The sequence below is a fragment of the Alternaria alternata genome (assembly GCF_001642055.1).
Source record: "Alternaria alternata strain SRC1lrK2f unplaced genomic scaffold CC77scaffold_15, whole genome shotgun sequence".
NCBI classification, from domain to species: domain Eukaryota; kingdom Fungi; phylum Ascomycota; class Dothideomycetes; order Pleosporales; family Pleosporaceae; genus Alternaria; species Alternaria alternata.
The window spans coordinates 397,487-424,108 of record NW_017306204.1 but is presented as its reverse complement, the minus strand read 5'-3'; the positions used below and the strand labels follow the sequence as shown (position 1 = coordinate 424,108).

General features: G+C 50.0%; 14 protein-coding genes across 14 annotated transcripts; 5 read left to right on the top strand and 9 right to left on the bottom strand.

The window, feature by feature from the left end:
• The first annotated feature begins 2,162 nt into the window (after nt 1-2,162).
• CC77DRAFT_1022129 (hypothetical protein) lies at nt 2,163-2,496 on the top strand. The gene has a single exon (XM_018525399.1). It carries the CDS (start codon nt 2,224-2,226, stop codon nt 2,398-2,400), a length of 177 nt encoding a protein of 58 aa, XP_018383999.1. The 5' UTR covers nt 2,163-2,223; the 3' UTR covers nt 2,401-2,496.
• Nucleotides 2,497-5,203: 2,707 nt separating this feature from the next.
• CC77DRAFT_201126 (Isochorismatase hydrolase) lies at nt 5,204-6,281 on the top strand. The gene is made up of 3 exons (XM_018530597.1): nt 5,204-5,498; nt 5,687-5,869; nt 5,950-6,281. Exons 1-3 carry the CDS (start codon nt 5,400-5,402, stop codon nt 6,244-6,246), a joined length of 579 nt encoding a protein of 192 aa, XP_018383998.1. The 5' UTR covers nt 5,204-5,399; the 3' UTR covers nt 6,247-6,281.
• Nucleotides 6,282-6,315: 34 nt separating this feature from the next.
• Nucleotides 6,316-7,131, bottom strand: CC77DRAFT_939799 (hypothetical protein; the record flags this gene model as incomplete). Its single annotated transcript, XM_018534696.1, has 1 exon — nt 6,316-7,131. The coding sequence occupies one exon, from the start codon at nt 7,129-7,131 to the stop codon at nt 6,316-6,318; it is 816 nt and encodes a 271-aa protein (XP_018383997.1).
• Nucleotides 7,132-7,824: 693 nt separating this feature from the next.
• On the bottom strand, nt 7,825-8,829 carry CC77DRAFT_966880 (hypothetical protein; the record flags this gene model as incomplete). The annotated part of the gene is made up of 1 exon (XM_018535738.1): nt 7,825-8,829. A coding segment is annotated over one exon (1,005 nt), but the record flags the coding sequence as incomplete, so codon positions are not given.
• A 410-nt stretch (nt 8,830-9,239) lies between these two features.
• On the bottom strand, nt 9,240-10,923 carry CC77DRAFT_939604 (MFS general substrate transporter; the record flags this gene model as incomplete). Its single annotated transcript, XM_018534681.1, has 5 exons — nt 9,240-9,396; nt 9,459-10,172; nt 10,221-10,515; nt 10,564-10,695; nt 10,746-10,923. The coding sequence occupies 5 exons, from the start codon at nt 10,921-10,923 to the stop codon at nt 9,240-9,242; spliced, it is 1,476 nt and encodes a 491-aa protein (XP_018383995.1).
• A 1,390-nt stretch (nt 10,924-12,313) lies between these two features.
• CC77DRAFT_1073481 (hypothetical protein) lies at nt 12,314-13,030 on the top strand. Its single transcript, XM_018529187.1, has one exon. It carries the CDS (start codon nt 12,358-12,360, stop codon nt 12,850-12,852), a length of 495 nt encoding a protein of 164 aa, XP_018383994.1. The 5' UTR covers nt 12,314-12,357; the 3' UTR covers nt 12,853-13,030.
• On the top strand, nt 13,004-14,128 carry CC77DRAFT_200992 (hypothetical protein). Its single transcript, XM_018530595.1, has 2 exons — nt 13,004-13,829; nt 14,074-14,128. Exon 1 carries the CDS (start codon nt 13,208-13,210, stop codon nt 13,721-13,723), a length of 516 nt encoding a protein of 171 aa, XP_018383993.1. The 5' UTR covers nt 13,004-13,207; the 3' UTR covers nt 13,724-13,829; nt 14,074-14,128.
• CC77DRAFT_200390 (hypothetical protein) lies at nt 13,813-14,972 on the bottom strand. The gene is made up of 2 exons (XM_018530593.1): nt 14,509-14,972; nt 13,813-14,453 (listed from the first exon to the last, which is right to left on the bottom strand). Exons 1-2 carry the CDS (start codon nt 14,689-14,691, stop codon nt 13,902-13,904), a joined length of 735 nt encoding a protein of 244 aa, XP_018383992.1. The 5' UTR covers nt 14,692-14,972; the 3' UTR covers nt 13,813-13,901.
• Nucleotides 14,973-15,659: 687 nt separating this feature from the next.
• Nucleotides 15,660-16,065, bottom strand: CC77DRAFT_1063214 (hypothetical protein; the record flags this gene model as incomplete). Its single annotated transcript, XM_018528610.1, has 2 exons — nt 15,660-15,784; nt 15,867-16,065. The coding sequence occupies 2 exons, from the start codon at nt 16,063-16,065 to the stop codon at nt 15,660-15,662; spliced, it is 324 nt and encodes a 107-aa protein (XP_018383991.1).
• Nucleotides 16,066-16,785: 720 nt separating this feature from the next.
• On the bottom strand, nt 16,786-17,397 carry CC77DRAFT_1010501 (hypothetical protein; the record flags this gene model as incomplete). Its single annotated transcript, XM_018523653.1, has 1 exon — nt 16,786-17,397. One exon carries the CDS (start codon nt 17,395-17,397, stop codon nt 16,786-16,788), a length of 612 nt encoding a protein of 203 aa, XP_018383990.1.
• Nucleotides 17,398-17,926: 529 nt separating this feature from the next.
• CC77DRAFT_1022121 (beta,beta-carotene 9',10'-dioxygenase) lies at nt 17,927-20,226 on the bottom strand. Its single transcript, XM_018525398.1, has one exon. It carries the CDS (start codon nt 19,749-19,751, stop codon nt 18,108-18,110), a length of 1,644 nt encoding a protein of 547 aa, XP_018383989.1. The 5' UTR covers nt 19,752-20,226; the 3' UTR covers nt 17,927-18,107.
• An 864-nt stretch (nt 20,227-21,090) lies between these two features.
• Nucleotides 21,091-22,176, top strand: CC77DRAFT_992975 (hypothetical protein; the record flags this gene model as incomplete). Its single annotated transcript, XM_018536394.1, has 2 exons — nt 21,091-21,306; nt 21,355-22,176. 2 exons carry the CDS (start codon nt 21,091-21,093, stop codon nt 22,174-22,176), a joined length of 1,038 nt encoding a protein of 345 aa, XP_018383988.1.
• A 37-nt stretch (nt 22,177-22,213) lies between these two features.
• CC77DRAFT_1041933 (ribosomal protein S7) lies at nt 22,214-23,470 on the bottom strand (the record flags this gene model as incomplete). Its single annotated transcript, XM_018527253.1, has 4 exons — nt 22,214-22,909; nt 22,988-23,171; nt 23,278-23,318; nt 23,387-23,470. 4 exons carry the CDS (start codon nt 23,468-23,470, stop codon nt 22,592-22,594), a joined length of 627 nt encoding a protein of 208 aa, XP_018383987.1. The 3' UTR covers nt 22,214-22,591.
• A 314-nt stretch (nt 23,471-23,784) lies between these two features.
• Nucleotides 23,785-26,381, bottom strand: CC77DRAFT_966867 (hypothetical protein). The gene is made up of 2 exons (XM_018535737.1): nt 25,649-26,381; nt 23,785-25,597 (listed from the first exon to the last, which is right to left on the bottom strand). Exons 1-2 carry the CDS (start codon nt 26,210-26,212, stop codon nt 24,086-24,088), a joined length of 2,076 nt encoding a protein of 691 aa, XP_018383986.1. The 5' UTR covers nt 26,213-26,381; the 3' UTR covers nt 23,785-24,085.
• Nucleotides 26,382-26,622: the final 241 nt, after the last annotated feature.

The window sequence follows — 26,622 nt, the reverse complement described above, 5'->3', positions numbered from 1 at the left end:
TATATGTCTTCTTCAAAGTGGATATGAGCCTGAATCGCTGGAAGAAGTCGCATTTGGTGGTCATGAGATATCATCTCGCCTGTGTCTACATCCGTCTTGGTGTCCATGACAGTCGTGCGTTCCAGTCCTCTCATTTTCAAAAGCACGTCCAAGTGCACTGACTAGAACGGCCTAGAGACCGCAAACGGAACCGTTCAGTATCCGCCTCGGTAATCATGGCAAAGATACAAAAGTACAAAGATCCATGTCCCCTGCACAGATTCTGCACGATACTGAGAGACAATATCGCTGATCCGGGATTTACGCGCTTTCTCAACCCGGTTCACAGGACGTTAATATAAAAGTACGCCACTAAGAAAGGCAGGGAGGCCTTACCCCACACTCTTCGGATGCACACCAAGGCCTGAGAGAAACATCCGTCGAGCTAAAGTCATGTAGGTGTTGGTATTTTAGGGGTAGTGGCGCACGTGATGAAACATTTGGGCGCTGAAGGCGGGAAGCCTCGGCAAGTTCAAGATAACCACCGGATGAAAAGGAGATGCCAAGAATCATAGCAGCCGGCATATCTACTAATCCCGGTGATGCACGCCAAGTCCTCGGCGGAGATGAGGTGTGGAGTGCAGAAATGGCTTTTGAAGTCGGTGAGCCTGCAGGAGAAGCTTTCGTAGCACCACAGGATAACATGACGATCGTGTGTCTTCTCGCAAATCTACTGAGGCAGTATGTTGAGAGTCTCGAGAAATTTCCAATGATAGGAGCACGCCTGTGTATCAATATACTATCATAAACTTTCACGAGTGTTTAGCAGCATGTCGTATGATCGCCATGCTGCTAGCTGAACTACCACGATACACTAAGAATCCGACTGTTGTAGTATGAAGCAACCTTACGAAGCTAGCAAAAAGCAGAAATGGATGCGCATATCATGTGGTGCCAGATGCTATACTAAGGATACACTTGTGGCGACTTCTCTAGGCTTCCAGATCTGAGACCTCCAGGAACATGATATCAGCTGGCAAGCCGGTGGCATCTGAATAACCTTCAGTTTACCCACTCCTATCTAAGACGGTACATGGCTCAGGCTCAGTTCATCCGATGGTAATCACGGCATCATCACGGGGAGAAGGAAACATGGAGCCATGGCCAGAGACATGGGTACTTTGCCTGTATCATACTACGGCGAAAAAGAGTGTTCACATTACGGCTTGTGAGAACTTCAGCCGCTTCTCAATGACCGGATAGATCCGTGATCTTCCAGTGATAAGTCCGACTACTGTTGCCCATGGAACTGGACTTCCAGCACGTCGCGTTATGCCAATCAGACTCAGCGTCTACCAAATTCTACCTCAAAGTAGCTTCCAGTGTCGTCTTATGGATCCGCACATTGATGAGAATTTGGCTGAGCTACAGGCCAGCAAGTCGACACCTACCCCTTTACATGTTCCTACTCAGTGTCTTACCCAGTGTACCTATGATGCCTATTGAGGCTATATGTTGTTGCCGCATTTCCTTCTCGTTCGATCGACCCCACGCGGGATAAATATCGACATGCTTATCCTCACCCTTTCTATCGAATCTCAGCTGAGCGGCAAAGGACGCAACAGTTGTGCTTTCTGGTACTATCGTGTGTGGAAAGATGGCAATCCTCAGTACACTGTATACCGTGCAGAGTAAGTCCTGCGCTTCATTTGCTGAAGATTGACAAGCCGTAGGAAAGCGGTGACCACGGCGTCTCGAGTGGCGCCGCCGTTGTCCCCGACTTCCGGTAGTTTGAGATGGGGTGACAGAGATTTGTTGCCTATATGTGTGTGACACAGCTGCATAGGTGGAGATAAGAAGTTAGTATAATTTCCTATGTAGCAGCCCGCATTGCTGACAGTAGAAATCCCAATTAGAGACAAAGAACGCGTTCTCAAGACATCTCTCGTCCACAAAAGCCCTTTACCAAACACTCAAGAGTCAAGCGCAAACTCTGCTCCTCCTTGCAACAAACCGAAATCCCAGCCGCCAACCGCACAGACTCAAATGGACGATGTGGAAGGTCCATTCCAAGGTTGCTTTGGACAATATACCGTCAGGCGGACTATCGGGTTATACAGACCGCTGGCCTCCTGGGGTTGCAACTCAAGTAACCCTTCTGTTCACCTTCGTTGGCAAGCACTTTTCGATAAACACAACTAGGTCATAGCGTATAATCACATGGACGAAATGGGAGGTTCATACATGGTTCAAAGTCCATTGCTTGAAAGCATATACCTCGAGCCTACGGGATGGCTTACGATCGCGGTCACCCACCTTGTATGGCACTCTACTGAGTATGGTATGCTCGAGGCTTACATCGACCCTGACACTTTGTTGGGCTCGGCTATGCTTGGGCTGGTTAGCGATCGCACAGCATAGTGTCCTTGGGCGACAGTCAAAGAATAGCGAGACTGGAAGATCATCCACAGCTACACTATCTGTGGCATTGGGGAGAGCAGTAACGCAGTTACATGCTCATCTAGAGGACCACCAAATGAGTACTCAGCGGTCTTTTGGCTCTCCAGGTTGCTACTTCTAAACCTCTCCTATTCTCAACATAGGCTCAGCTTCACAATCTGGTCAACGAAGGCAATTCTCCGGGTGCATATCGCGTGCCTTTTGAGCAAATTGATGAGACAAAACTGGCTTATGTCTCGAGGGTACTTTCCAGATACCTGGAACTGCTGCATGAAAATCGAGGTTGAATAGCTAGAAGGCCTACAAGAGGACCCAGGATGACTTACTGCAGTGATGGAAACATCTTCTTACTAGTGAAGTACACTGGGCCATGTAGAATGGCAAATCCAAAGCCCGATTATTTGGAGGAAGATTAGAGAAACTATACACATCCTTGGTTTTGGGCCTTGTTTGGTCGTACGTCACAAACCACGTACAGCCCCGTCTGGTTCCTTCAGGACATTCGACGTTCACGCCAATGCCCGCAACGGACCATACCTACCTTGGTAGTGTGGTCTCGCTACTGGCCCGCTAACGCTCCTACCCCGCTTTTCCGTGCGACACCAACGACTCCAAACGACATGGAAGATCTACGCATAAGTTCGAACAAGGCATCGAGTGATGTGCTTACTTGTTCGCCAGCCACCCAATCGCTAGGTGTGGCTCTGGGGTTCCGATCTGACCGGCCGATGATACTCCGGCTTCTACCACTATCGTTCGTCAAGTGAATGATCACGATGTCTGCGTCATCATTTACGCTCGACTGGTAGCTCATCTCATGAGCTTCCGAGTACTGAGGAGATCTAAAGCTACTCCAAGCGCAAAGGAATCGCCTAGAAGATCTTTAGGCCACATTCAACGACTTTGGCATTGATGTCCGGCTACGCACGTACGCCGTTGGACACAGTGCGGAGATATGATGGAGAGCCGGAAAAAGTTAACACGAAGCCATGGAAGCTCACACTCAACTTGCTTCATCGAATTCATTCCTCTTCTTGCCTTCGCTTTCGCCCCTTTCCGTATACGCTTCTGCAAACCGGTCTCGATCTACATTACTCACGTGACAGCAAACTTCACTGCGGATCCGCCTACCAAATCGGTACCCGAAACCCGACATCCTCCGCTATCCCGGACTGAGTCTACACTCACTGCATTTATACCTGCTATATTTGTTTCGCAATCCGCGTCGATATATTTCCTGTCGCATCACAACTATGCCTACTGCTACACGCTCTCTCGAAACAATGGTCCTACAGGCACACCGTGCGAAGGGTGTACGCTACCCAACAGCATCCCAGAAAGAATGTTTCAAGACTTGGTACTCGTACGCGCTTCGCCAAGGCGAGGTTACTAAGACTTCTCCGAAAGTCATCGAGGAGCACGCGAAGCACCTCAAAGAGATCAAGGAGGCCGCGCCAGGTGGGCGAACATATATTTAATGTATTATGCCTCCCAGCCAGTACTAGACCTTGACAGTAGCTGACTGGAACAAGAAGTTCGACTTACAGGCGTCTCACTCACGTTCGCGCAAAGTGCAACGAGCAGCCTTTCGTATTCCACAGCCTCAAACTGGCAGATCAAGAATCGCTCAATCATTAGTTCCTGATCTACATATCTCACTTTTTCTTCTTCGAACTCTTCCTCGTTACTCAAAGACGTCTTATAATTTTCATTTCTGGCAGTAGATACATATATATCATAATGATGCAATCGAGCTACTCCCCCAACCGCTGTAGTTCCTGATATTGCCTATTGTGCGTAGTAGTGCAGATTGCTTCTCATCGTGTGTTGCTGACCTTTGCGACTCCAATGTATTGTTGGTGGCAAATCGTTTCACAAGAGCAAAGATTACCACAGCGCCATTGCAGCAAATAAAGTTTCAAGAACTTGCATCACTAAAAATGTGTGGGTTTCTGGACGGTCTCTTAATCATTGTAGATACCCGAGTTCGAAGCCCTTATCCTAACTTGATGCAGGGCAAATGATTGCGCATCAAGAAAACCTAGCTGTCAGGATTTCATATCTCGTTCAGCTTATCATACAGAGCTTTTCGACTGCTATCTATTTACTAGGTAGTAATCAACATAGGAAGTGTAGAAAACCACGTGCCAGCTCTTTGCTTCACTGCTTTGTCAATCAGCGCTTTCCTCTTTCTCTCCGACTAACTATCTAAAGCTATATCTAAACATACGCATTCTCAGTCACTACACAATCTTTTGCTGATGATGTACGCTGTTCTCGTCCTTTATAGTCCCTTGACAAGATCTTGTCTTGTGGGACTAGGTATGCTAGGTAGGTATAGACCAGAAGCATTACGTTTCGCACTTACAGACAGGCGATCAAAATAGGGAATAAATGGACTATTCATGGATGATCCATTGGAATCAGCGTCTCTCGATTCTTTCAGTCGCCAGTCCTTTTGGGTGAGAGCGTATGAGCATTTTGTAACAGTAGCAAAACTTCCTTTGCCGGCAGCGAAGTGATCGTGCGTCGCAAGCACACCCTTCAACGGCGAAGTGTTTTCCACGGACCAAGAACGCGGACAGACCGAAACTGGAGGTGGTAAGAGCGAAGCATGAAGGCACCAATTTCTGGAGATGTGGTTCCCCACGCCACGAGCGGCTTGTTGCTATTGGGCCGAGGTTCTAACAGCGTCATGCAGGTACCCACTACAGGCGGGGTATAATTACACGCCTCATCCCAAAAGAGAGTCGTATCCCGAATAGCATGAACATCGTCTAGAATCAAGTCGACATTAATCATTGCTTACCATACCTACGCTACTACCGTACAATTGATGATCTTCGCTACTGTGGTTACTTAAGCCTCCTTTCTGCTCCCATTAAATCGAGTACCACAGCATTACTGCTACAACCCACTCACACTAAACACACGCATAACCACCATACCTCACAATTACAATGGCGCCACCATCTTTTCGTGATCTTCTCGGCATGCCCGCTTCTACGGCCTCGACTAGCGACTCTGCTCTTCTTGTCATCGACGCTCAAAACGAATATGTAAGTTCTATCTCATAGCTTTCTAAAATTTGATCTTTCATCCCAAGTATTTTGAAATTTCGATTCCACCATTGCATAGACAGATTTATTTGGGAAAGCATGCTATAATGCGTTGCAGGCCGTTCTATGCCTTTCTTGCTCACCCTCGCTTCTTGTCGACCTACAGCATCGCTAATCCCACTCACTAGGCATCAGGTGCTCTTACCGTAACGAATGCTGCGGCAAGCGGAAAAGTTATTGCCGACCTTCTCGACAAGTACCGTAAAGCCAACGGCAAGATTGTCCACATCCTACACCAAACACCGGAAGGTGCACCTGTCTTCACACCTGGCACCGACCTGGCAGAAGAATTCAAGGAGGTCAAGGCACAGGTATGTGAGCCAGCAGGACATTTCCCCTCATGTCTGCACAAGAAGAACTAAAAGCGTTCAAATTTTGACGTGTGTATTAGGACGGAGAAGAGAAGATATGGAAGAACTTCCCTGGATCATTCGAGCAAACCTCCCTCCACGAGACGCTTCAGAAGATGGGTGTCAAGAAGCTCGTACTGACTGGCTACATGGCACATGTCTGCGTGTCCACTACTGCCCGTGAGGCCTTCCAGAAGGGATACGAAGTCATTCTTGTCGAGGATGCTATTGGTGACCGCGATATTCCTGGCGTCAAGGGTGATGAGGTCACCAGAGTAGCGTTGGCGGAGCTGGCAGATGTATTTGGCACAGTGGTGAAGAGCTCTGACATCAAGTAATCGAATTGAAGTCAAGAAGTATAACCAATGAATCCTTCGGAACGACTGCCACAGAGCGCGTGTGAATGGTCACAGCCCACCTAAAGCACCAACACCCCTCAGCACTGTCACAGTATGCACATACCTAACCCTTCCCTCTTCAACCCTGATCTCGTGGCTGTCTGGCCAAGGCCCTAAGCTGTCAAACTGGCAACTGACCTGCACGCTTCCAATAGTCTCATCAATGACGTACCGTCTCATTCCATTCACTTTCTGACTTCCCCCGTGCGGTAGACTACCCCCGCAAGGATTCGTATACATGCTTCCTTCCACCCTTTCACACTGTGGACCCCAAGGAATAGTGTCGGCAGCAGTAGTGTTTGTCCACATGTCGAGATATGCATCACCGATAGATCTGAGAAGGGCACGAGAAGGCTGCGATGACGCGGGAAGGGTGGACCAGGTTTCGGCGCGGATGTAGGATAAGGTCTTTGCAGCATCAAAAAACAGGTCGCCTGTTGTGGCGGCCACCGTGTCGATGGAGCTAGTTGTTGATGTGTCGTTATCTGCATGGCGAATCTGTGTACCAACGACATGCGGTTGGCTTCCAGATGTGCTGATCCACATTGTGTAGCTGGCGCATGCTGCAGTGTCGGCGGTGGAGCGGTTGAAATTGATGACAAACGGCCTCGAAAGGAGACCGGTCGCAATGTCAGAAGCCCTGTTGTTTTGGAGGTATGTGAAGTTGGTGGATGTGAGGCTGAGAGTGCTAGGGTTACCCGCTACCTGAGCTGCTAGATACGAGTTTGCAGCCGAGAGGAGTCCTTCCCGCGTACATTCGGTTGATGATGTAGTCCCAGCGAAAACTACGACGGCTAGCAGCAGAAGGTAGGATCGATTGTGCATTTTGGCAGGTTTGCAAGCAAAACTCTCTCCAAGAGGCGCATTCAGGAAGTGCTGCGTTCCAGAGACGGAAACACATTGGCGTTAAATGGACCTTTCATGACATCAGACCTACAGTTACTGCGACTGCCGATGACCCCGAGATAATGGTAGTATTATGCCGGATATTGCTCCTTTTTCAAGGTTTCCATTCAACTGCATGCTTGTCAGTGGCACGCTCGAAGCGACCTAATATGCGGAACTTTGAATAACAGAGTAAATTGGCCCTGGAAGCAAGAAGCGGTAGTTTCGGTAGTATCCTGGCTAGACAGAACCACCATCAAGCCTGTTGTTCTTTAGGCAGATAGTGGTTATGATGTACCGCAGTAATTTGTGGGTTCCTCTGTGACGAGGTTCGTCCAGTGAGGGGGAAGAGGCGAGGAATGGAGAACTGTGCTGCGTGTCGCGAAATTGACGCGTCCGCGACCCCACCGAGCCCGTGTGAGCACGCTCCGTGGGTAGCCCTGTCGTCATCACTCGGAAGTCATGACGTGCCGGCAATTTGGACATTGAAGACTTGAGTACACTTGTACAGAGTGTTTAAGTATGTCTGAATTGGCTCAATTGACTTATCACTAACTCGTTACAGCATGTAGAGTTAAAGCCACCAAATGGCTCTGCTTGGCCCCACATTACGCAATGACATCAACGCGGGTTACCTCGTCCGCTGCCCCAGCCAGCGAGAGCCCATATGCCCTTTACGACCGCATCCTCACCGTCGCGACCTCGAAGGCTAATCTTGCCTTTTTCTAGTTGATACCTTCGCAGTTCGCCGTATACTCCAACCAAAACATCTTTGAGCTCATCGTCTGGCCTGCCTTTCCACGCAGCTCCACCACCGCCAATTTTCGCACAACAACGCTCAACCACTAGGTTCATGATCTCATGGCGTCTGGTCGGGTACGGCACTGGAGCCGGATAATGTGCGATACTCTGGCTAATGAGCACGGTATAGAGGTGCAGCAACGGAAAGTAAGACGACTCGGTTTGCCGAGAGGCTTCGATGATGTAGCGCCACGATATGTCTTCTTCGCCAATGGGTAAGCAGGCATTCGCGCGCCAAATCAGTCTGTTTGCACGCGGATTTGTAGTCAGCCATTTTGGTAGTACAGCACCTGCGCTGGCTATCAAACGCGCAAGTCGAACCAGCGGGATGGCAAGACCAGTCGCTATATCGGGGCGGCCCAATGAGTCCCAGGATGCAGCGACGAGATTGTAGCAATCTAGGACAGAATCTTGTCTCCGGTCATCTGGCGCATTGGTACCGAGTGCGGTGTTGATGAGGGCGGGGATGATGGCTTGGTCAAGGACGGAGGTTACTGTGAAGGCGCCGGTGGGTTCCCGCTGCCAGAGTACTTGCAAGCCAGACCATATCTTCATCATGAACGCATTCAGACGCTCAGGCGGTTGGTCGCATAATGCTTGCCAGCTAGAGGCCACGTCGAAGGATTTGCGTCGTTTCAGCTTGGGGACCACTACATAACGGCAAGTTGGACAGGCGTTCGTGTTTCCCCTACCACGCTTGAGCCATGTCTTGATGCATTCATGGCCGAATATGTGCTTGCAGGCAAGTGCCACAGGCTGATGGGTCGCGCTAAAGTGGTCGGTGCAAATGCTGCAAGTGTCTGCGGGATGCAGTTGTGTATTGAGGAAATTGTCCATGCCTACTTCATGAGCTTGTGTAAGTCGGTAGAGACTGAGTCGAGCGACTCCATGCTAAGGACTTGTAGCTGATAGAAACGTTGGCGGCGACGCATTAGGTGGGTGAATCTGTTTGCAATCAGCGAGCGATTGTGAAGGAACAATGACATGTAAGTTTGTGACTTCACTGCTCTCCGTTGAATTGACCCGGGGATCAATTGTAGACGCTAACTAGTAACGAGGAAACCTGAGTATTTTTCAATTTGCAACGAAGTTGCGCTATCAGGACGGAAGCTTTGTATCTGGACTGGTGATCGACTCGATCGCATGAGCTCTTGACTTTCTGGCTTTTCGATCATTACCTCTCACGACAGGAGGCTCAAATATCGAACACTGAACGCCCTCCACACTGTCAACGAGGCCTAGGATGATCACGGCTTCCATCGCCAGCCTGGATGCTTCCACTCGAGATTAGTCACATCGCTTTCTGAGCGCAACGTGAGCTCCAGCTGCGCTTCTGCTTCCTTTTTGTCCCTCTTCTCATTGTCATGTGTCATCCACAATTTGGTACAGATCGCAAGAATAGTCCTAAAGTTTCGTGTACGGTGTAAGTATGTCTCATATGCAATTTGTAGAAGAATGTTGCTTACCAAGTCATTGCACAACCTAAGTTGATGCCGTTGCCGATTGCATAACGGGGAGAATCGCCAGGCAGATACGTCCAAGTCGCGATCAGAGCACCAACGTATCCGAAAAAGACGTTTGTACCAATTGCAATGCTTCGTGCGGAGTCCGATAGCACGTTTGCGCTAACTTGAGCGTTCGTCATTGCGCCCAACGAGAAACAAGTTGATGCGCAAAAGAAAACAGCCGCGTAACGCACACTCGCATTCATAGTCGCAAGGAAGATTGCGTATCCAACAGCCACGAATAATCCCGCAAGCGCAATCAAAGTCTGACGAGAGTTCATCCGCCAGCTTACGGCTGTGATCAGGATAGTGCAAACCACCGCGACAATGTATGGTGGCACTGTCAAGAGCTGTTGCTGGATGACAGACCGGCCTGGGTAGATGGTCCGAATGATGGTCGGCAAGAAAAATGATATAGCTAAGACAGTGATACTGTCGAGCAGAAAGATGAACGATACCGCAAGTGTGACAGGATTGGAGAAGCCGCGTTTGAGCTTTGAGGCGTCGATTTTGTCGAGCAGCTCATCCTGATTGAGACGCTCAGACTTGATCCTGTCAATCACCATCCGCATTTCTTCCTCCGTCATCCAGCGCGCAGTCTGTGGACCGTCGGTCAGTGTGACGAATGCCACCAAAGCAACAACCATGGTGACGATGCCTTCAACTGCAAAAATCCTGTTGCTTGTTACTCGGCTATCTGCAGCATTGAAGCGGCTTGCTTACATCTGCCAACCATGAAGTGAACCGACAGAGTCCAATTTCAGGATCGCCGAAGCGATCAGGCCACCGAAGGCTCCAGAGAGAGGAGCCATGGTTATCCATAACCCAAGACGAAACGTCAGCTCTGATCTTTTGTACCATCGTGAGAGGTAATAAGCACATCCAGGCATTACGCCAGTTTCGAATATACCCAATAAGAATCGAACAGCACATGCTTGGGCGCGGGTTTGTACAAAGGCTGTCACTAAGGACATGGCACCAAAACCGAGCGAAGTGAGTGGCAAGAACCAACCAGGACCTGTTTTCGAATTAGAAGCGAGCTAAGGAGTGTTGACGTAAAGCATACCGATCAGTTTGCAGCAAAGCGCCGCTGGTATCTCAAAGACAACATAAGACACATAAAACACCGACAACAGTATGTTATAATCATAGCCTTCAAGCCCAAGATCCTTTTCTAACCCAGCGAGACGGGCGTTACCTGTTTCCATTAGTAGATTGGTAGACTCGATACACGCAAGAGGAAGTTACCAATATTCGTGCGGTCGATGAAACACATGAGGTACAGCAAGATGACAGTAGGCAGAACAAAGAGATCGATTTTTACAAGCAGCCTTCTCTCACGGCGGCGCGTCGGCTCATTCGGATTCGTGTCATCGTGTCCCACGTCAACTCTCCTGGTTACTTCTCCGGCATTCTTCCCGTCCATATCCGCGAAATCTAGAACAATTTCCAAGGGAGAAAGAGATTTGGAAGCGATAGGGAAGCGCTCGCTATCAAGGCGGGGTATCTGCTTTGAAGAAACCAATACTGGCTTGCATGTTATCTGCGGCGGCGACTGCAGATCATGGTGCTACAGACCAGGGCTAGCTGCTAGCTGCAACGGGACTAGTGACGAATGAGGTATCTAGAAGAACCGTCCAGCAAACCTCGCAACATCCTCATCACTGCTATCCACCTAAGCTAAAACAACTCGGCACAATCACAATATGTTTATTCCGCACTGTGTTCCTGCTAAAATCATAGAAGGGATATCGTCACAAGCTCCGGCTCAAGGCGCACACCTTTCATTCAGCCTGGTCGACGGGACACTCACTAAGCAGCATTTTGCGTCCTAGAACATCGTTCCACATCCTCGCAATCCTCTTCAGAATTTACAAAAAGGTCTTGATGCTGAGACTTCAAGTTTGCAAGCTTTGGTTTCACCACGAAGCGCGTCTGCACAGCATGCACAACGCTCACAATCATATAAGTCACATGCTCGCTACCGGCAGATAATTCTGGAGCTTATCTTCTTCTGCGAAAACCGACACTATCGGTTAGGAAAACCCCTTGCAGGATTAGCTCGAGTTCATTCGCGGACCGTTATCTAGCTACAACATGAAGGGCGGACAGAGACTCATGTGGTGGGCGTTGCTTGAGCGAAGACCCTTGTAGGTGTTTCTTCTACATCTAAGCTCGGTAGTCTGTAGCATCGTGACTACAAGGGTCATTCAAGCTAATTTTCGGACACCTGGAATGATCGACCAGAGTTCACTCGCACGAGTGTAAATGGCGGTATAGCATGTTAAATTGGTCAGAACGCACTCATCAAGCTTGTGAAACTTATTTCAGTCAGATTTCCACAAGTAGGCTGTTACTGTGGTACAAGTGAGTCACATTACTTATGTTGAAATCCGCTGTAGATGGAACAGGCGAGCGAGACTATTCCATTAGTATGAGCGAGCACCTTGGTAACGTACTGACAGTACATTGTGATTTGCCCAGACGGCGTATACTTATTGCGGTACATGCGATACGGGAACTCTCTGATAGGCCTGAATTCTTGTTAGGTGGGTGTACCATCGCAATCGTGATTTTTTGATTGGCAAATATCTTTTTGTTAGACTAAATTGGCATTAGACAAAATGTAAGTGGCTCACCGCTATGGGAAAGACTGGGACCATGGTTTTCGATACCAGTGAGATAATACATGGATTTCATTTTTAAAAAGAGACGCAGCATTAGCACTTCTCATTCATCACATCCCAAGAGTATTGTTCCAGAATTTATCATGAAAAAGGGCTGTGTCTACTCTACGACTACATCTAAGTTACATCCAAACCCTGTCCAAGCCTCATCCGTAACAGACACGAAATAGACCATGTCAAGCATTTTCAGCAAGATATTCGCCTTCTTCTCGTGGCAAAAGCCACCACCACCCACCTTCCGCATTACCGCACTCGTTGCACCCGCAACATCAGAACAGTACCGCTCCAACTCTAGCTTCTCACACGCTGACCTACTCGGTATCGAAGAAACAATCACATTCGATGTTGACTGCGACGTAATTCCGGAGCAGATCCGCTGTAGCTGCCTCACGTCCGGAAACGAATGCACCGCAAAATACCTAGAGGAACATTATGTGATGGAGTGGGCTGCTGGTAGTATCATGGAGTATGAGGAGGTGGAAATTAGAGGCGAAGTAGTGAGGAGAGAGAAAAGAGGACGACCTAGAATTTGGGAAGGATGGTGCAAAGATGGTGGGATGGTTTATTTGGGGCCAACGGAGAGAATGAGGTGTATTGAGGGTTACGACGAGCATCTCAGAGAGCAGGCGAAGATCGACGGAGCCAGGAGGACGAATAGTTGCGAATAATTCTGCAACTTGATATCATTGTGCTGTGCATAGGCAAGCCGGGATGTTCGCGGTACCTATGTATCGAGTGTCAGCGTATCGTCGTTATCACCGACCAAGCATTGACGATCGTCTTACACAACGGTTTCGTTTGTCTCCAACAACCCTTTTCACATCGCGCGTCACGCGCGAACACTGAATTCACAAAGTCTTTGTTCATCAAACACACACTCGATCTAAGCCACTTATTCTTTATACTCCTCGTACTGAGTTCCCCAATACTGCGCCACTTCATTTTGCGCAAAGCCTCAGGCATTCATCGGTTGCTTACATATATCGAAATCGGCTGAGCCAAGGCCACGGTGTGAAGTTGAATATGTCGGTACCTTACTTTGATCCTTTAGGCGAGACAGGTAAGAGTTCAGGGTCGGTGAGAGACTCGCATGTTGACTTCAGTTCAGAACCAAACAACACACGCTATACCCTGACAGTCGTGGTACCACCTAGACCACCGCCACACTGGCTGCCCAGCATATTCAAGAATAAGCCATCTACCCACTCAAGCAATGCTGGCGCGCACAAATTGCCTGTATCGAACAACAACCCCAACCTCGACCTTTTTGAATTCAAAGACATCGGTATTCTGGCCACCAAGACCATCACCATCAAGAGTGCATGGTTTCCAGCTGAGATGAGGTGTGCGCATGTTCAAAAGGGACTGTTGTGTGGAGAACGTTGCTACTTTCTTGAGAAAGGTGGAGACGTGACAAGGTGGTGGTGTAAAAGGGAAGATTGTGAAGGACATGTGTACTGCGGACGAGTCATGACAGATGACAAAGGAAGAAGTTGTTTTGGTAAGAAGGGAGGAAGAATGGTGTGCTTGGAAAGGTGATCAAAGGTTATGCCTTTGACAAATATCTTCGAACACGGATACAATGAGCAATAATGTGATAGGATGGTATTATAGTAGTGTGTACTAGGCGACGATGCGCAGGTATGTATAGGGTATTCGCTAAGTTAAAACTTGTTCGAGATGCACGGAAAGAACTAAAGAATTCGCTCCGAAATCTTTACAGGAAGAAGGCAGCAACAGCGGCACCAAGACCGGCCAATGCCGGGACTTGGATCATCTGAGCAGCACCGGTGGCTTGCTCGGCAGAGCTGGAAGTTGGGGAAGCTCCGGAGCTGGCAGCAGACTCTGAGTCGGAAGTGGTGGCCGTGGCGGATTTAGAAGCTACAGAGGTCATGGTAGAGCGAGATGCTGTTACAGAAGCGCTATCAGCGGACACTGACGCTGCTGCAGTCGCACTCGGAAGCGAATCGTCGCCTTCTGTGATGGTGAGGGGGATCATGTTGAAGTATCCATCGGGCAATACCGTAGAGGTTTGAAGGGCAGCGTCCGCACCATCGGGGCAGAGGTCGGAGTACTCGGCGTCGGCGCACACAGAGCTCATCGCCTCATCGAGGCCCTTGGTAGTCATGGTGCAAGATGCTGATGCCTCGTCGGTGTTCTTGCGTGAGCATTCGCCGGAGATTGTCACAGTTACGCCGTAGGCTGAAGCCGCTGCCTCGAAACCGTAGTAGGTATTGCCTCCAACAGTGATTGTCGCTGGAATATCGGCCTAATTGCAACGAATCAGTGAATGTCGTCGATAGCTTCAAGTCGTTACTAATTACCATTAGATCCTCCATAGTGGCAGCTGGGACATCCAAAGACAAGGTAGTGCGGTCATCGTTGACATTGATAACGGCACCTTCGTATGAGACATCGCCATCCGAAAGACCCGGCATCCACATGGAAGTGGTTGTTGTAGCCGCAGCAGACGAAGCAAAAAGCGCCAGAGACAAAAGCTTAGACATTGTGATGTAGAAGGATGAATATTAAGTCCAGGTGTTGGAAATGTTGTAAAGAACGAAAGACAGTAACGAGTGATGCTTGACAATGCAATGAAGACTCTTTGGCTGTGGGATATCCAGTCTACTTATTGGGGAGATTTGATGGCTGATCGCTTAACTGACAGCGCATGATGCGGGAGGCCTAACCCGTGCTGGCCCCCTGAAAACTATACGAGCCGCCTTTCTAGGCACACCGGTATCTGATGTGGTCTAGTTGCGGTCTATTTACGCGACTGTTGCCTGAAAGAAATTGCTCGTAAATTCTCCGCATCTGCTTGGGTGGAGCGAAGCATACTGTGGAGTGACGTTGATACCTAGGTGAGCCAAAAGCACGCACAGAGCCACGGTATGATGGTTTCAAATTCCCATAATCATTCTACAACACAGACTTATGGAGTAAGGCTTGGTTTGCCCATTTCTTATTTCTTATGTCTGCTGTCTTGATGTATCGGTGGTAAATGGCCTGTCAAAACTCCGCGCGCAAAAATTGACAAGCAACAAAGTTTGTGGCTTGGATCTTGTGGTCCATGCGTGTTTCGGAAGGCGCTCTCTGGGCCATTGGTAGCCATTTTAGCGAGACGGCAAGCAGGATCCTAACTGTCAGCCCTATGAAGTTGGGCGTTTGGGTAGGTCGCAACTTTCGAGGGCGTGCTGAGAGAAAAGTCTTGCAGATGTGGGTGAGCACTGGAGATTGGAAGAAAGCGCATGCACCAAGCGCTGCTGACATAATGAGAGTTTCCACCTTCGTGAGCATACAAGTTTTCGGCACGACAAGCACAGAGACCACGTTCGACAAAGCAACGTTCAAATTACAACACAACTAGGGTATCGCGCTCGAACAAACAATATAACGCAACACAAACGCCATCCCTGTGCCTCCCGGCCATGCCGTCCAGGTAGAACAAGCCTGTCAGCCTAACACACCAACACCTCTATCCGCCGTCGTTCTCACACCGTTCGCCGTTGCTTCCAAAGCTAAAGTTGCCGTAACTGCTCGGTGTGTGCGCATGGATATCGGGTCCAAAATCGTCAGGAAGACTTTCGTAGTAATATCGGTCTTTTCTCCATCAGGCGCGAACCATTTCATGAACGACCATCTTAGGAGTGTTCCTGGTGGTACTGGGCGCCACGGCGCATACCACTCGAGAAATTGTAGTCATCGTCGTCGTCGTCTCTTGCGCGAAGGAGCTCCTTTGACCAACCCTGGAAGGGCTTCTTGAGCGCCGCTCTCAAGGATGAGGAAGTCGCAATCGCATGGTGTTGGCTTAACGACGAGCTCTCGACTGGCGCTGTCACAGAAGAGCTGCGACTCGATGGCTTGGAGGTTTGTGCGACCATGTTGAAAGTTTAGATGAGGCTAAGATTCGATGATCCGACGTATTGGAAGGCTGTAAGTATGGTAGGAATATTGACAATTGCTAATGTTTGCTTGATCGATGAGCGACTTGCTTCAGGCTGCTGGTAACGGCCTACTATATACTCTTGTTGTCGCAAAGTCGAAACCCATCGGTCCCAACAATCGCACCGCCGAGTCATCGCCGAAGAGCCTCACTCGAAAAGACTACAATTCTTGATAAAGATGACCCACTGAATTCATACATATTCCAGCTCTGGTCATGGTGATTGGTCGAGAATTTGACTTTCTCGATTTAGTCGGAACAAATTACTGAGTCTGTGGCAATTCGGTTACAACTCGGATTTTCGGAGATGATCGGGGAAGCTGGAATCGGGATACTTCGGAATGCACCAGTCTTAGAAGTATTGCCAAGGACACCAGACAATCACAAGCTCGTCAAGACATGACCAATTGGGGATCAAGAACTCGTCTTCTCTACTCTACATAGGTTTGAGTTTTTTTTTTTTTTAGTTTTTTCAAAGTCGATAGATAGATCCGCGTTAACGACCTTTACCCACAGGCACACCTGTCGCAACGATCATTCGCGACCGCTTAAACAGATTCAGTCATCTGACGACAAACTCAAAATACAACTGTGAGAGACTATCTTTCTTGACCGCTCTCAGCCTCGCCGTTAGGTATGAGTACCAGATCTGCATACCCTAATCGCTCATTGCGATGATTGCCGCTATCCGTCTCATAGCACCCGAACATTGTGCTAGGTCTTGCTGTGCCAGATCGTTGGTAGTCGTAGCTGCACGCTGCGCGGTGGTCAGGGCCCTTCGTATATTCGACAGTTCGAGTTTCCTTATGTCATCAGTCGAGTCGTCTTCTTCCTGCTTTGCTTGCTTGATCTTATCCGCGATTCGATTCATTTGGAGTAACGACTCCTCGATCACGGTGTTGTATCTTTCAACGAGAGATTGTAATAACTCTGGGTATGTATGCAACTCTTTGGAATGTGCACTCAAGACAAACTTGGTACGACACATGGGGCAGGTTGCGTCTTCATCTTTGTGAAGCTTTGTGTGCAGCCAAACATATAGGCAGAGTTTGTAGAAGATATGAGGCGATGGACATGTCTTGGTCTGGACTACGGCCTTAGAGGAAATAGAGGACGCTTGGTTGACAATATCCGACGGATCGGCCTTCTCGTCGCAGCCGCAAATGTCGCATTCTTTACCGTGCACGACGTAATAATCTTCCTGGAGATCATCTACACTTTCGTCAAAGAACGTGCTCAGACTCAGGCCGGTTGCAGTATCGTCGGGCATGTCGAGTATGATCGAGGATTCGTCGAGCTGTAGGGTCGCAGGCTTGGGGTGTACGTTGAGAAGAAAGGGGTAGCAATGTTGATAACTGAACTTCATAACGTGTGTGAAAAATGTAAGTCACGGCTGTGAACATTCTCTAGGCTGCCATTTCACCTCTGCCAGACCCTCCAAGATACAGTGTTCATACAAATAAGCCCCTATCCTTTGACCCATATCTACCGGAGCTTGGGACATCCAACAAGACTCAAGTAAATTCACAAGTAGTCTTCGACATCACTTTCCATATTTGATGTCTCCTGTAGTCTCAGGACAGGATCGACCTTTGGGAAAAGCCATAGAGCTTTACTAGAACGACGACCTACAAACGACAGCTGGATTCGGATTTCAACTCACCGGCATATCTACTGCTTGTAGAAGTCTTTCTTCTGGGCCAACTAAACCATAACTTGTAGACGCAAAGAAATAATAGGTTTACACCAATACTTCTACAAAGGAACGTAGCGAGAAGTTAACACGCTAGATCGATAAGAACCATGCAAGGGACTCTGGTTTGGGACATCGAAGTGGACTGAATGTGATGCGCATCTTTCTGCACTGAGCAAAGTTTGAATGAACAAATGCCATAACAACCGAAAATTGTTCTCGTGAGAAAGTAACTAGCGAGAGGTCAAATTGCATGACATTATGCCTGCGCTGTGTAGTTCCACCGCTCATACGTCACCTCTGTACATCTTGTCCGACTCCTTAAACGTCCCATGAAATCCGAAGCTCATCGGACCCGCCATCTCTGCTCTTCCCATCTCCGTCAAATCCTTCGCCTTCAGTACGAGCAAGTAACTTTTTTCCGCATACCCATCCAAAACCACACTCAGCAACACACCGTCATCTTCCTCCATGCCTTCCGGATCAGCAATGAAGATGGCCTCACCAGGCGTGTGACCCTCTTCTTCCCAATATTTGACTTCTTGAGTCTTATTGTCGAACTTGACGAGGCCGTCGAAAAAGGAAGATTTGAGACGGTCAGCGCAACCGTATGTGTAGCGGTGGCGTCGTGTTAGATATGCAGGGTTCAGCGTGGGCAGCTCCATCGACTTGAACTTCTCAGCCTGGAACAAGAGCTCCGCGGGCATGGGAGTAGGGACACCAGCGTCAACGCTGGGAAGACGGAATTGTGCCTGCATAGGTAAAGCTGTCATACGCTCCTCACCTTCGTACTCGCGCGTGTCGATGGAAGAGATGAGATTATCGTAGTAAAAGCGCTTGACAACATCAAGATTCTCGAACATGCTGAGCTCGGTGATGATGTCTGTTTTGGTGGGATCAGAAGCCGACGGTTCTTCCCAAGCGTTGATACTGTGGAAGCAGAAAAATGGTTTGCTTTCGTACGTTGCTATGACTCCTTTACCCTGGCGCCGATCGACGACGTACCACGTAGCTTTGGTATCTGGGTCGAAGGGTGCCATGGCATCGATGACGTTCTTGTGGTACATGAGCGAAATGCCACCCCATGTGATATGGCTGTTCCAGACACAGAGAATGACGTAATTTTCTGTTAGGAACAATGAGTGGATGTATGCAGGCGTTCCATGGAAGGTGGCGAGGATGTCTGTCTCGCCAGACGATGCTGAAACGCGAAAGATGCGGTAGGTGCTCTTGTAACCAAATTCTAGGTTGAAGTTGAACATGTCACCAGTCTTGGGGTCGGACTTGGCATGAGCAGCGGAAAAGGGCCCTTTCAGTTCTGGATGGAGAGACTTCTGGCGAGCGTAGCCCCTTGGTTCCAAAGTCTCAGGGTCGATCTGCTTGACCTCGTGAGAATCTGTTTTAACATGTAAAGTGTCGATGCCGTTGGTGTGATTGTTTGTTGTAGGTCTCGTAGCTCCAGGCAGTTTGTCGCCTCCTGGCATATTAATCGACAAGGTAACGCCGACATTATGTTCGCTTGGTATTGATACGAACATGCTCATGACTTTGCTGAAGAAGCTTTCGCATAGATCTGAACGCTTTGGGCCGAACGTGGTACTGTCAAGTCTGCCGTTCTTACGGACCATCTCAAGGTATTCATCTACTGTGCGTCGAGAGCGGTATGTAACCTTCGGTGGACTGTCCGCATGGGGAGTGGCGTCTATCTGGAAGCGATGAACACACGAGAACCCATCGAACCAATGCTTTGCCGCCCAGACCTTTCCATCGTCTGTCTTCGCCTTGTAGCCGAGCGGTCCTGTTCGGTAAAGTACACCTGCAGCGTATTTGGGGATGGTGCCTTTGACAGTGAGTGACATGGGTTCGTTCTCTTCATAGTTCGTGTCGAAGCCTGCCGTGTTAGGCCAGACATCTGTTGTGGCGACGACCATGCTGATGTTCAGTTTCCCTACCGTACTGCGCGTGCGTGCGTGGTAACACAGAGATGAGATGTCTTACGGTACCCTGAGGGAGGTTGGGGAGGGTCGTAGAGAGTACTGAAGCTTAGCTCGATTGTAGGGCCAGAGAGGTGGCAACGACGCGAGTAAAGCAAGTGCAAAGAGAGAGCAATAAATCGGCAGGTACAGCTTGAAGCTTTTCCAGACTGGGAGATCTAGTTACAAAGAGTCGATTAACCTTATTGAGTAGCTTGGCTAGAGATACAGAGGAGATTATAGGTTTTAGCTTCCTCGAACGCGGTGGATAGCCTTATATGCGGGGCGGCCCCGGCTCAACCCTTCCGTACGTATCGTGAACGCGGTGAAATCACAGTCGCAATACATTCCTCAAAACGACGTTGCTGGTGGCTTGAAAGGCTAAGGGAATTCGTTTCTTAGTCAGGAAATATCGATTGGTCACACTTCTTCGCTACTGCATAGAACAGAATGAATAAACACCCCATTTTCTTCGCGACCGGGAGCAAATCTCTAAGAAGATTGGATTTAGCCGGATCCCATGTCCTTCTTTCACGTGCAAATCTATACAATGTGGTTGTTACACTATTTGAAGTCCTATCTTTCACACCCATGCGGGGTTTCATGGATCTAGGCCCCAGGTCTGGTCGGTGATGAGATCAGATCGACCACATAGAAACCGTGAGGAGACGACAGGCGTAGAGAATCAGGTTATCATTGCGCGGACTTCTCCAGGCGTCGTTTCATGCTGACCTAGAAGCCCCGTATGGCTTGATAGTTGACCCACACCTTACGTGCGTAGGTTAAATAATGCGCATTTCGCAAGATACTCCCTATGGAGATGCCTACGCTTAGCAGCTATGCTTGGTCATTGCGTTGTTGACTTTCCCTGCTGGAAGATCAGAAAGGTTGTATGAATATTATGGAAAAGAGAATAAGCAGGATATGCAAAATAGTCATGAAGACATTCCAAGCGACACTTCAGGCGGAGAGATGCCTGATCGCCGAAGATGTAAGCTAGCACCAACGCAGCACTAGCTCTCAGCCCTATGGCGGGCTTTGGCAGTTGCATCATCAATTTGGACTCAAGATTGTCTTTCGCACGAATCACATCTTCGACGCCACAACCACCATTATCGTTGCACAACCCGCGGCCAGTCCAAAGATTTCAGAAGTCACTCCGCCTTTACATGGACCGTTAGCGGCTGTCAACTACTGCCGAACGGCCACCGCGCGCGGAAAACCCCACTCCGATCTCTCAACCAAACACTTGCTCGACTCACAAACCTCGTCTAAACAAGCACAACCGTCCGCCAATATGGGAGCCATAATATCTCTTCCTTTCACAATTCTTAACCTCCTCCTACCATTCACGCGATCTGGCACACCTCTGTCGCAAGATCTCTTACATACAGCAATCCTCTGCGGCACATTATATTTTGCCCCACAAATAGGCGAATGGTACAATGCGCAACGGCAAGCAGCAGAGGCAGGGTCAGGCCAAAGGGAAGACAATGAAGATGCGAATCGCGCTGTTGAGCCAGCGATTAGAAATCAAGAAGATGCACAAGAACAAGAACAGGGCGAGCAACTCCCCCTAGACGAACGTCTGGTCCTGCAAGACGACGGCACAGAAGCCGCGCGACCACCTCGAGCACCCACACCACCGCCTCACCAGGCCCACGTTGCAGACCTTCCTGAACTACACCATCCTCAACGACACAACCACGAAGAACGAGAAGTCCAACTACCCGACGATGCTTTCGCCCCGGGCCTCGCAAACCCCCCACCACAACAGAACGCGAACCGCCCACCCCCAACCCAACGAGTAGTCGGCACCAAGAAAGCCAAATCGCTTGCCCGGAAAGACCAACAGCGCGCTTATAATGAGTGGCTCCGCTCCGAAGCTGAAATGCGGCGTCTCCAAGAAGCCGAAGGCCGCGAGGAACGCGAAGCAGCTTCTGCAGCAGAAAAGGCTCGGCGAGCAGCTGTAGAAGAAGAAATTCGGGAAAGAGCGAGACAAGAAAGGGAGGAACGAAAAGCAGAGGAGAAGAGGGAGGCCGAGCTGGAGGCTGCGAGAAGGGAACGGGTAGTTGCATTTGTGAGAGAGAAGATGAGGCAGAAGGGCGCTGTGGATCTCGTGGACGCGGCGTGGAATGAGGGTAAAGACAGACTCTGGGTTGAAAGATTGGTCAAAGCAAGCGGGCTTATGCAGCAACTGCAGAAGGAAGGGGGGCATGTTATGATCACAGGGCAGGATTGGCTTGTCAGGATCGATAGCGATATTATGGAGAAAGCTTATGCGGAGGCTGAGCAAATTGGGGAGAGAAGTGGCGGTAAAGTCAGCTTCGAAGAGTTTGGGGGGATAGTAGAGAGGGCGGTCTTGGGCAGGGCGGCCGCTTAGACATGTACCTAACGTTGAGCACGACATACACGTAGTAAGTGTAGACATAAGATACCCATAGATGATTTTGAATAATACACTCGAGTCTATCAACATGGCATGCACGGCGGGCGCCATGACGCTGCCAATGGAGTGAATCTTCACTGCTGTCGAGTTGCCTTCCAACAGCGAATCTGGTCTCTTCCAGCCAGTCTGTGACCATCAACATCACCTCGCACGCAACAACGGCTCATCTGAACGTGGTATCGTATTGTCCATTTTTGTCATGCAACCATGAAAGAGGTCTTATTCGCCTAGGAAAGCCATGCCATGCATAAGATCCCTCATCCCGTCCGATCAAAATACGACCAGAACAGCCATTCGAAAGAACTCCTCCCAGAGACACCATGCACACCCATACAAAGAACGCACGCCTTTATCGGTTGGACTTGGCGACACGCTCGAGCTCATCCTTCTTCTTGATGGCGTACGAGTTGCTGCTTCCCTTGGCAGCGTTGATCAGCTCCTCAGCAAGGCACTCGGCAATGCTCTTAACGTTGCGGAAAGAGGCCTCACGGGCACCGATGGTGAGGAGGGAGATACCCTGGTTGACACGGCGGAGGGGAGAAACATCGACGGCCTGGCGACGGACGGTACCGGCGGAACCGATACGGGTGGAGTCTTCACGGGGACCGCAGTTGACGATGGCATCGACGGCGACCTGGATGGGGTTCTGGTCGGTCATGATGTGGATCTACGATTGTCAGCCATCTCCTTGGGGGCATTGCGTGCCACTTTCGCGATTCGAAAATCTGGCGGGTCATAGACGTACGATCTCGAAAGCGTGAGCAACGATACGGACAGCCATGAGCTTCTTTCCGTTGTTGCGGCCGTTCATCATGAGCGAGTTGGTGAGACGCTCAATGATGGGGCACTGGGCCTTCCTGAACCGCTTGACGGCATATCGGCCGGCGGAGTGTGAGATGTAGACAGGTGAGCGGATCTGGATGTAGTCGCTGCGGCTTCAGTTAGCCGAAGGTCTCGCAGCGCAATACAAAGTATCCAATGCCACCATTGTCCCTTTATATAGGTATGCGGCGCGATATCGTGGGGGAAACGTACGTCAATGAGATGTCGCGGACCTCGACCTCCTCGTAGGACCACTGCGAGCTGTTAGTTTTGTGCGTGTGAGCGGAAATCGCAATGCGCCTGCCTTGTTGAACAGCTTAACGCTGCCCTGCTCGTCGGTGACATCCTTGGGAAGGATGTTGATACCGGTGGGGTTCTCGACCTCGATTTCTCCGTTGTCAGACATGATTGCGGTTGTCGGTGTGGGAGGGAGAGAGAGGGATGGGCGTCAAAGTTCGTAGTCGCTGTCGATGAATACTGAAGTCAGTCCTTGGACTGGTGGGCATCGAATTTCGAGCTCGCTTGGTCCGCCAATGGTGCGCTAGTGGGGCTTGGCAGCGTTGCACGCGTGCCGACCATCTCCTCCTCCACGGCTCCTCGTGCAAGGAACATCACTCTTTTGATTTATTGTCACATTCAGGCCATGCAGGCACATGCTCATAATCAAGTTAATAGTTCTTGCTGCCACAACGTTTGCATACTTTCCACAACCAGTACATTATAAAACCTTAAATGCTAAGAGCGGAAGATGACAATACTCAATTACAATATCATAAGAACTAGCAAAAAGCACAACTGTGGTATATAACGCAGTCACTGCCCGTCCGAAGCCAACCGTGCATGCATGCAACCCAGACGCCAGGTAAAATTCAAAATGCAGCAAGAGCCTCCAACGCCATGCAATGCCGCTAAGCGCAAGGTAAAGTCGCAACAGGGAAAATCAATGGTATCACGACTCTCGCGGCGCTCTCGTCAGCACAGCAACCACCAGTCACTCTCTGAAACCTCCACTCTGGATTGCTCATCTCAGCTTCCGCGATACACTGCGGACGCGGGTCACGGGTGCACTGATGTCTCTACGATCCTTCGCGCCCTCGACCATCTGCTTCATTGGCGTTCCGTGACCAGCGGCCATGCTTCTAGCACGTCCCCTGCGTTCACGAATGGCTGCGAGGGCGGCTTCGCGGTCGATGCCTAGCTTGTTGAGTGACAGTTCACCCAAGACAGGTGTCTGTGTATTAGCCGCAGCATGTGCGACGGTCGACGGAGTCATAGGCCCTCGGCCCGGCTTGAATGCTGGAGTGGCAGGAGAGAAGTGAAGAGGGATGGTAGTGGTGGTGGTGATTGTGCGAGTAAGATAGGGTGTTGCTGGACCGGTAGGCTCCCGGTCTGGCGTCGGCGGTGACATGTCCTCATCTTCACTGTCATCCACGGCGTCTTCATGGATACTGATGTCTACAGCCTTGCTCTCCCTACGAGTAGGAAGGACAAAGTCTACCCTAGACGCTGGACGAGACTGTGGTAGAGACACTTCAGTAGGAATGACTGAGTTGCGCATGTGTGCTACCTCCATCGGTGCATCAATCATCTCCACCGCAGGCGATGGTTCTGAAGGTGTTGCCAAGTCTGTTGATGGGCGCGACTTCATCGGGGAGGGGACAGAGCGGAAGGTTCCTGTGTCAGGAGAGAAGGCGACAACGGTCTCTGGTTCCTCGGTCTCTGTCTTGACTGCGACGTCCTCTGGCGGTGTGATGGGTCGCTCATTTTCAACAGACTCTTGCTTGATCGCTACGTCTTCCATGACTTCGTCTCCGTGGTTGCTAGGGGGAGGTGTGGAGATGGGTAGCGAGACCTTGATGCGCTGCATCTCATCTTCCAGAGAATTGTCGTGGATGTATTGCTTTCCACTGTTCTCAGCAATGCGGCAAGAACAGCATTGGAACTGGCATTCCATCTTCATGAAGTCGATCTGTTCCTCAGCGCGCTCTCGGGCACGCCTCTCTGCTGCCAGCTCCTGCTGAACAAAGCGCAGATCAATCGCGTTCTTCTTTGGAGACACGTTTTCCTTATCGTCATCTTCACGCGAGAGGCTACGTGGCTTGCGTGGTGATCGAACAGGTGACGCGAATTCGTCGGTCTCTTCTGCGTCGGCGGACGGGAGTGGGATTTGGCCTTCGGCAGCGATGCGCAAGACTTCCTCCTCTTTTAAGCTTGTCTTAAGAGCATCGCGCTCTCCTTCTACCAAGCCTAGCTTTTCTTTGAGTGTCTGCACTTCTTCGTTCAGTCGGTTGGAGACAGTCTCGATCTCAAGTTGCAGGTTGTACACGTCGTTCTTGTACTTGGCAGCTTCGTCGGTCTTGAACTTGACATCCGACTCGGCCCGCTGCAAGCTACGCTGAAGCCCCTGCATCTTAGACTGGAGCTGTGGTATCATGGCAGAAGTCCGTAGCTTCTCGTTGTTGGCTTCCATGAAGTCCTTCTTGGCGTGACGATATTTGCCCTCATAAACTTGGCTACGGCGCTCTGCTTCCACCTGAAACCCATTAGTAGCTGACATGGAGATGCAAAGGCATGATGAACTTACCGCCCTAGCTCGATCACCCCTCCACTTCTCTTCATTTTCCTTAAAAATCTTCTCCCACTTCTTGATGGCAGCCTTACTCGCCTCTCGCTCCTTCTCGTATCGTTCCTTGGTGATAGCCTCGCCGAGAGATCCACTCGCGTGTTCGAGTTCGTTCTTCAGCTCGTCGATGCGGATGTCGCGTCGGCTCAGAGCCATTTCCTGTTCTCGTTCCTTCTTGGCATGTTCTTTTTCAATCTTGTTCAACTTCTCGGCATGTCGTATTCTCTCCTTGTCGAGGAGTTCTTTGAACCGCTTGCATGCTTCTCTTGGGTCCTTAACCTCGAGGTTCTCGAACATGCCGGTAAGTGCTGTAACGGAGACATCGGAGTCGGTCCGGCGGTGTGTGTGTCGTAGCGGCGAGTGAGGACGGAGGTTTGGCGTAGATGGCGCCAGGACCGGGGACGATCCTCTGGAGTCGCCAAAGGGAGATCTTGAGCCTGCACCTCGGTCGGGGCTGGCGGGAAAGATGGGCATCCCAGGCGAGAAGGGAGCCTTGTTGGGCGAGAGGGGAGGAGGGGGATCCATTGGGACCGGGGATTCTTTGAGGCGCGCCAACTTGACGGTTGGGGAGGGTTATGTATGTTGTCGAGGGGTAGCACTTGCTATGAGTCTGGTTTGGACTTTGGTAGTCTAAGGAAGTTGTGCAGCACGTCTATGTAATGTGCGATGGTGCGAGCTCAGACGATAAATGTAAATAGCGCTAGCCAACAACGCGACGCCACTTCCCTGCACCATGGCAACCCGCACGGACCCATCTGATCCGCGAACCCCACGTCATATTGTTTGACCGTTTCGACAAGCTGGGGGTGGCCCCTGTGATGTAAAAACGGTCAAATGCTACATGTGAGGAGGCGCGTTTTACTGGCAACGCGAGACGTTATTTCGGAGGCAGTCACTTTGCTATATCCCACAACACGTGCATCTCACCTACGATG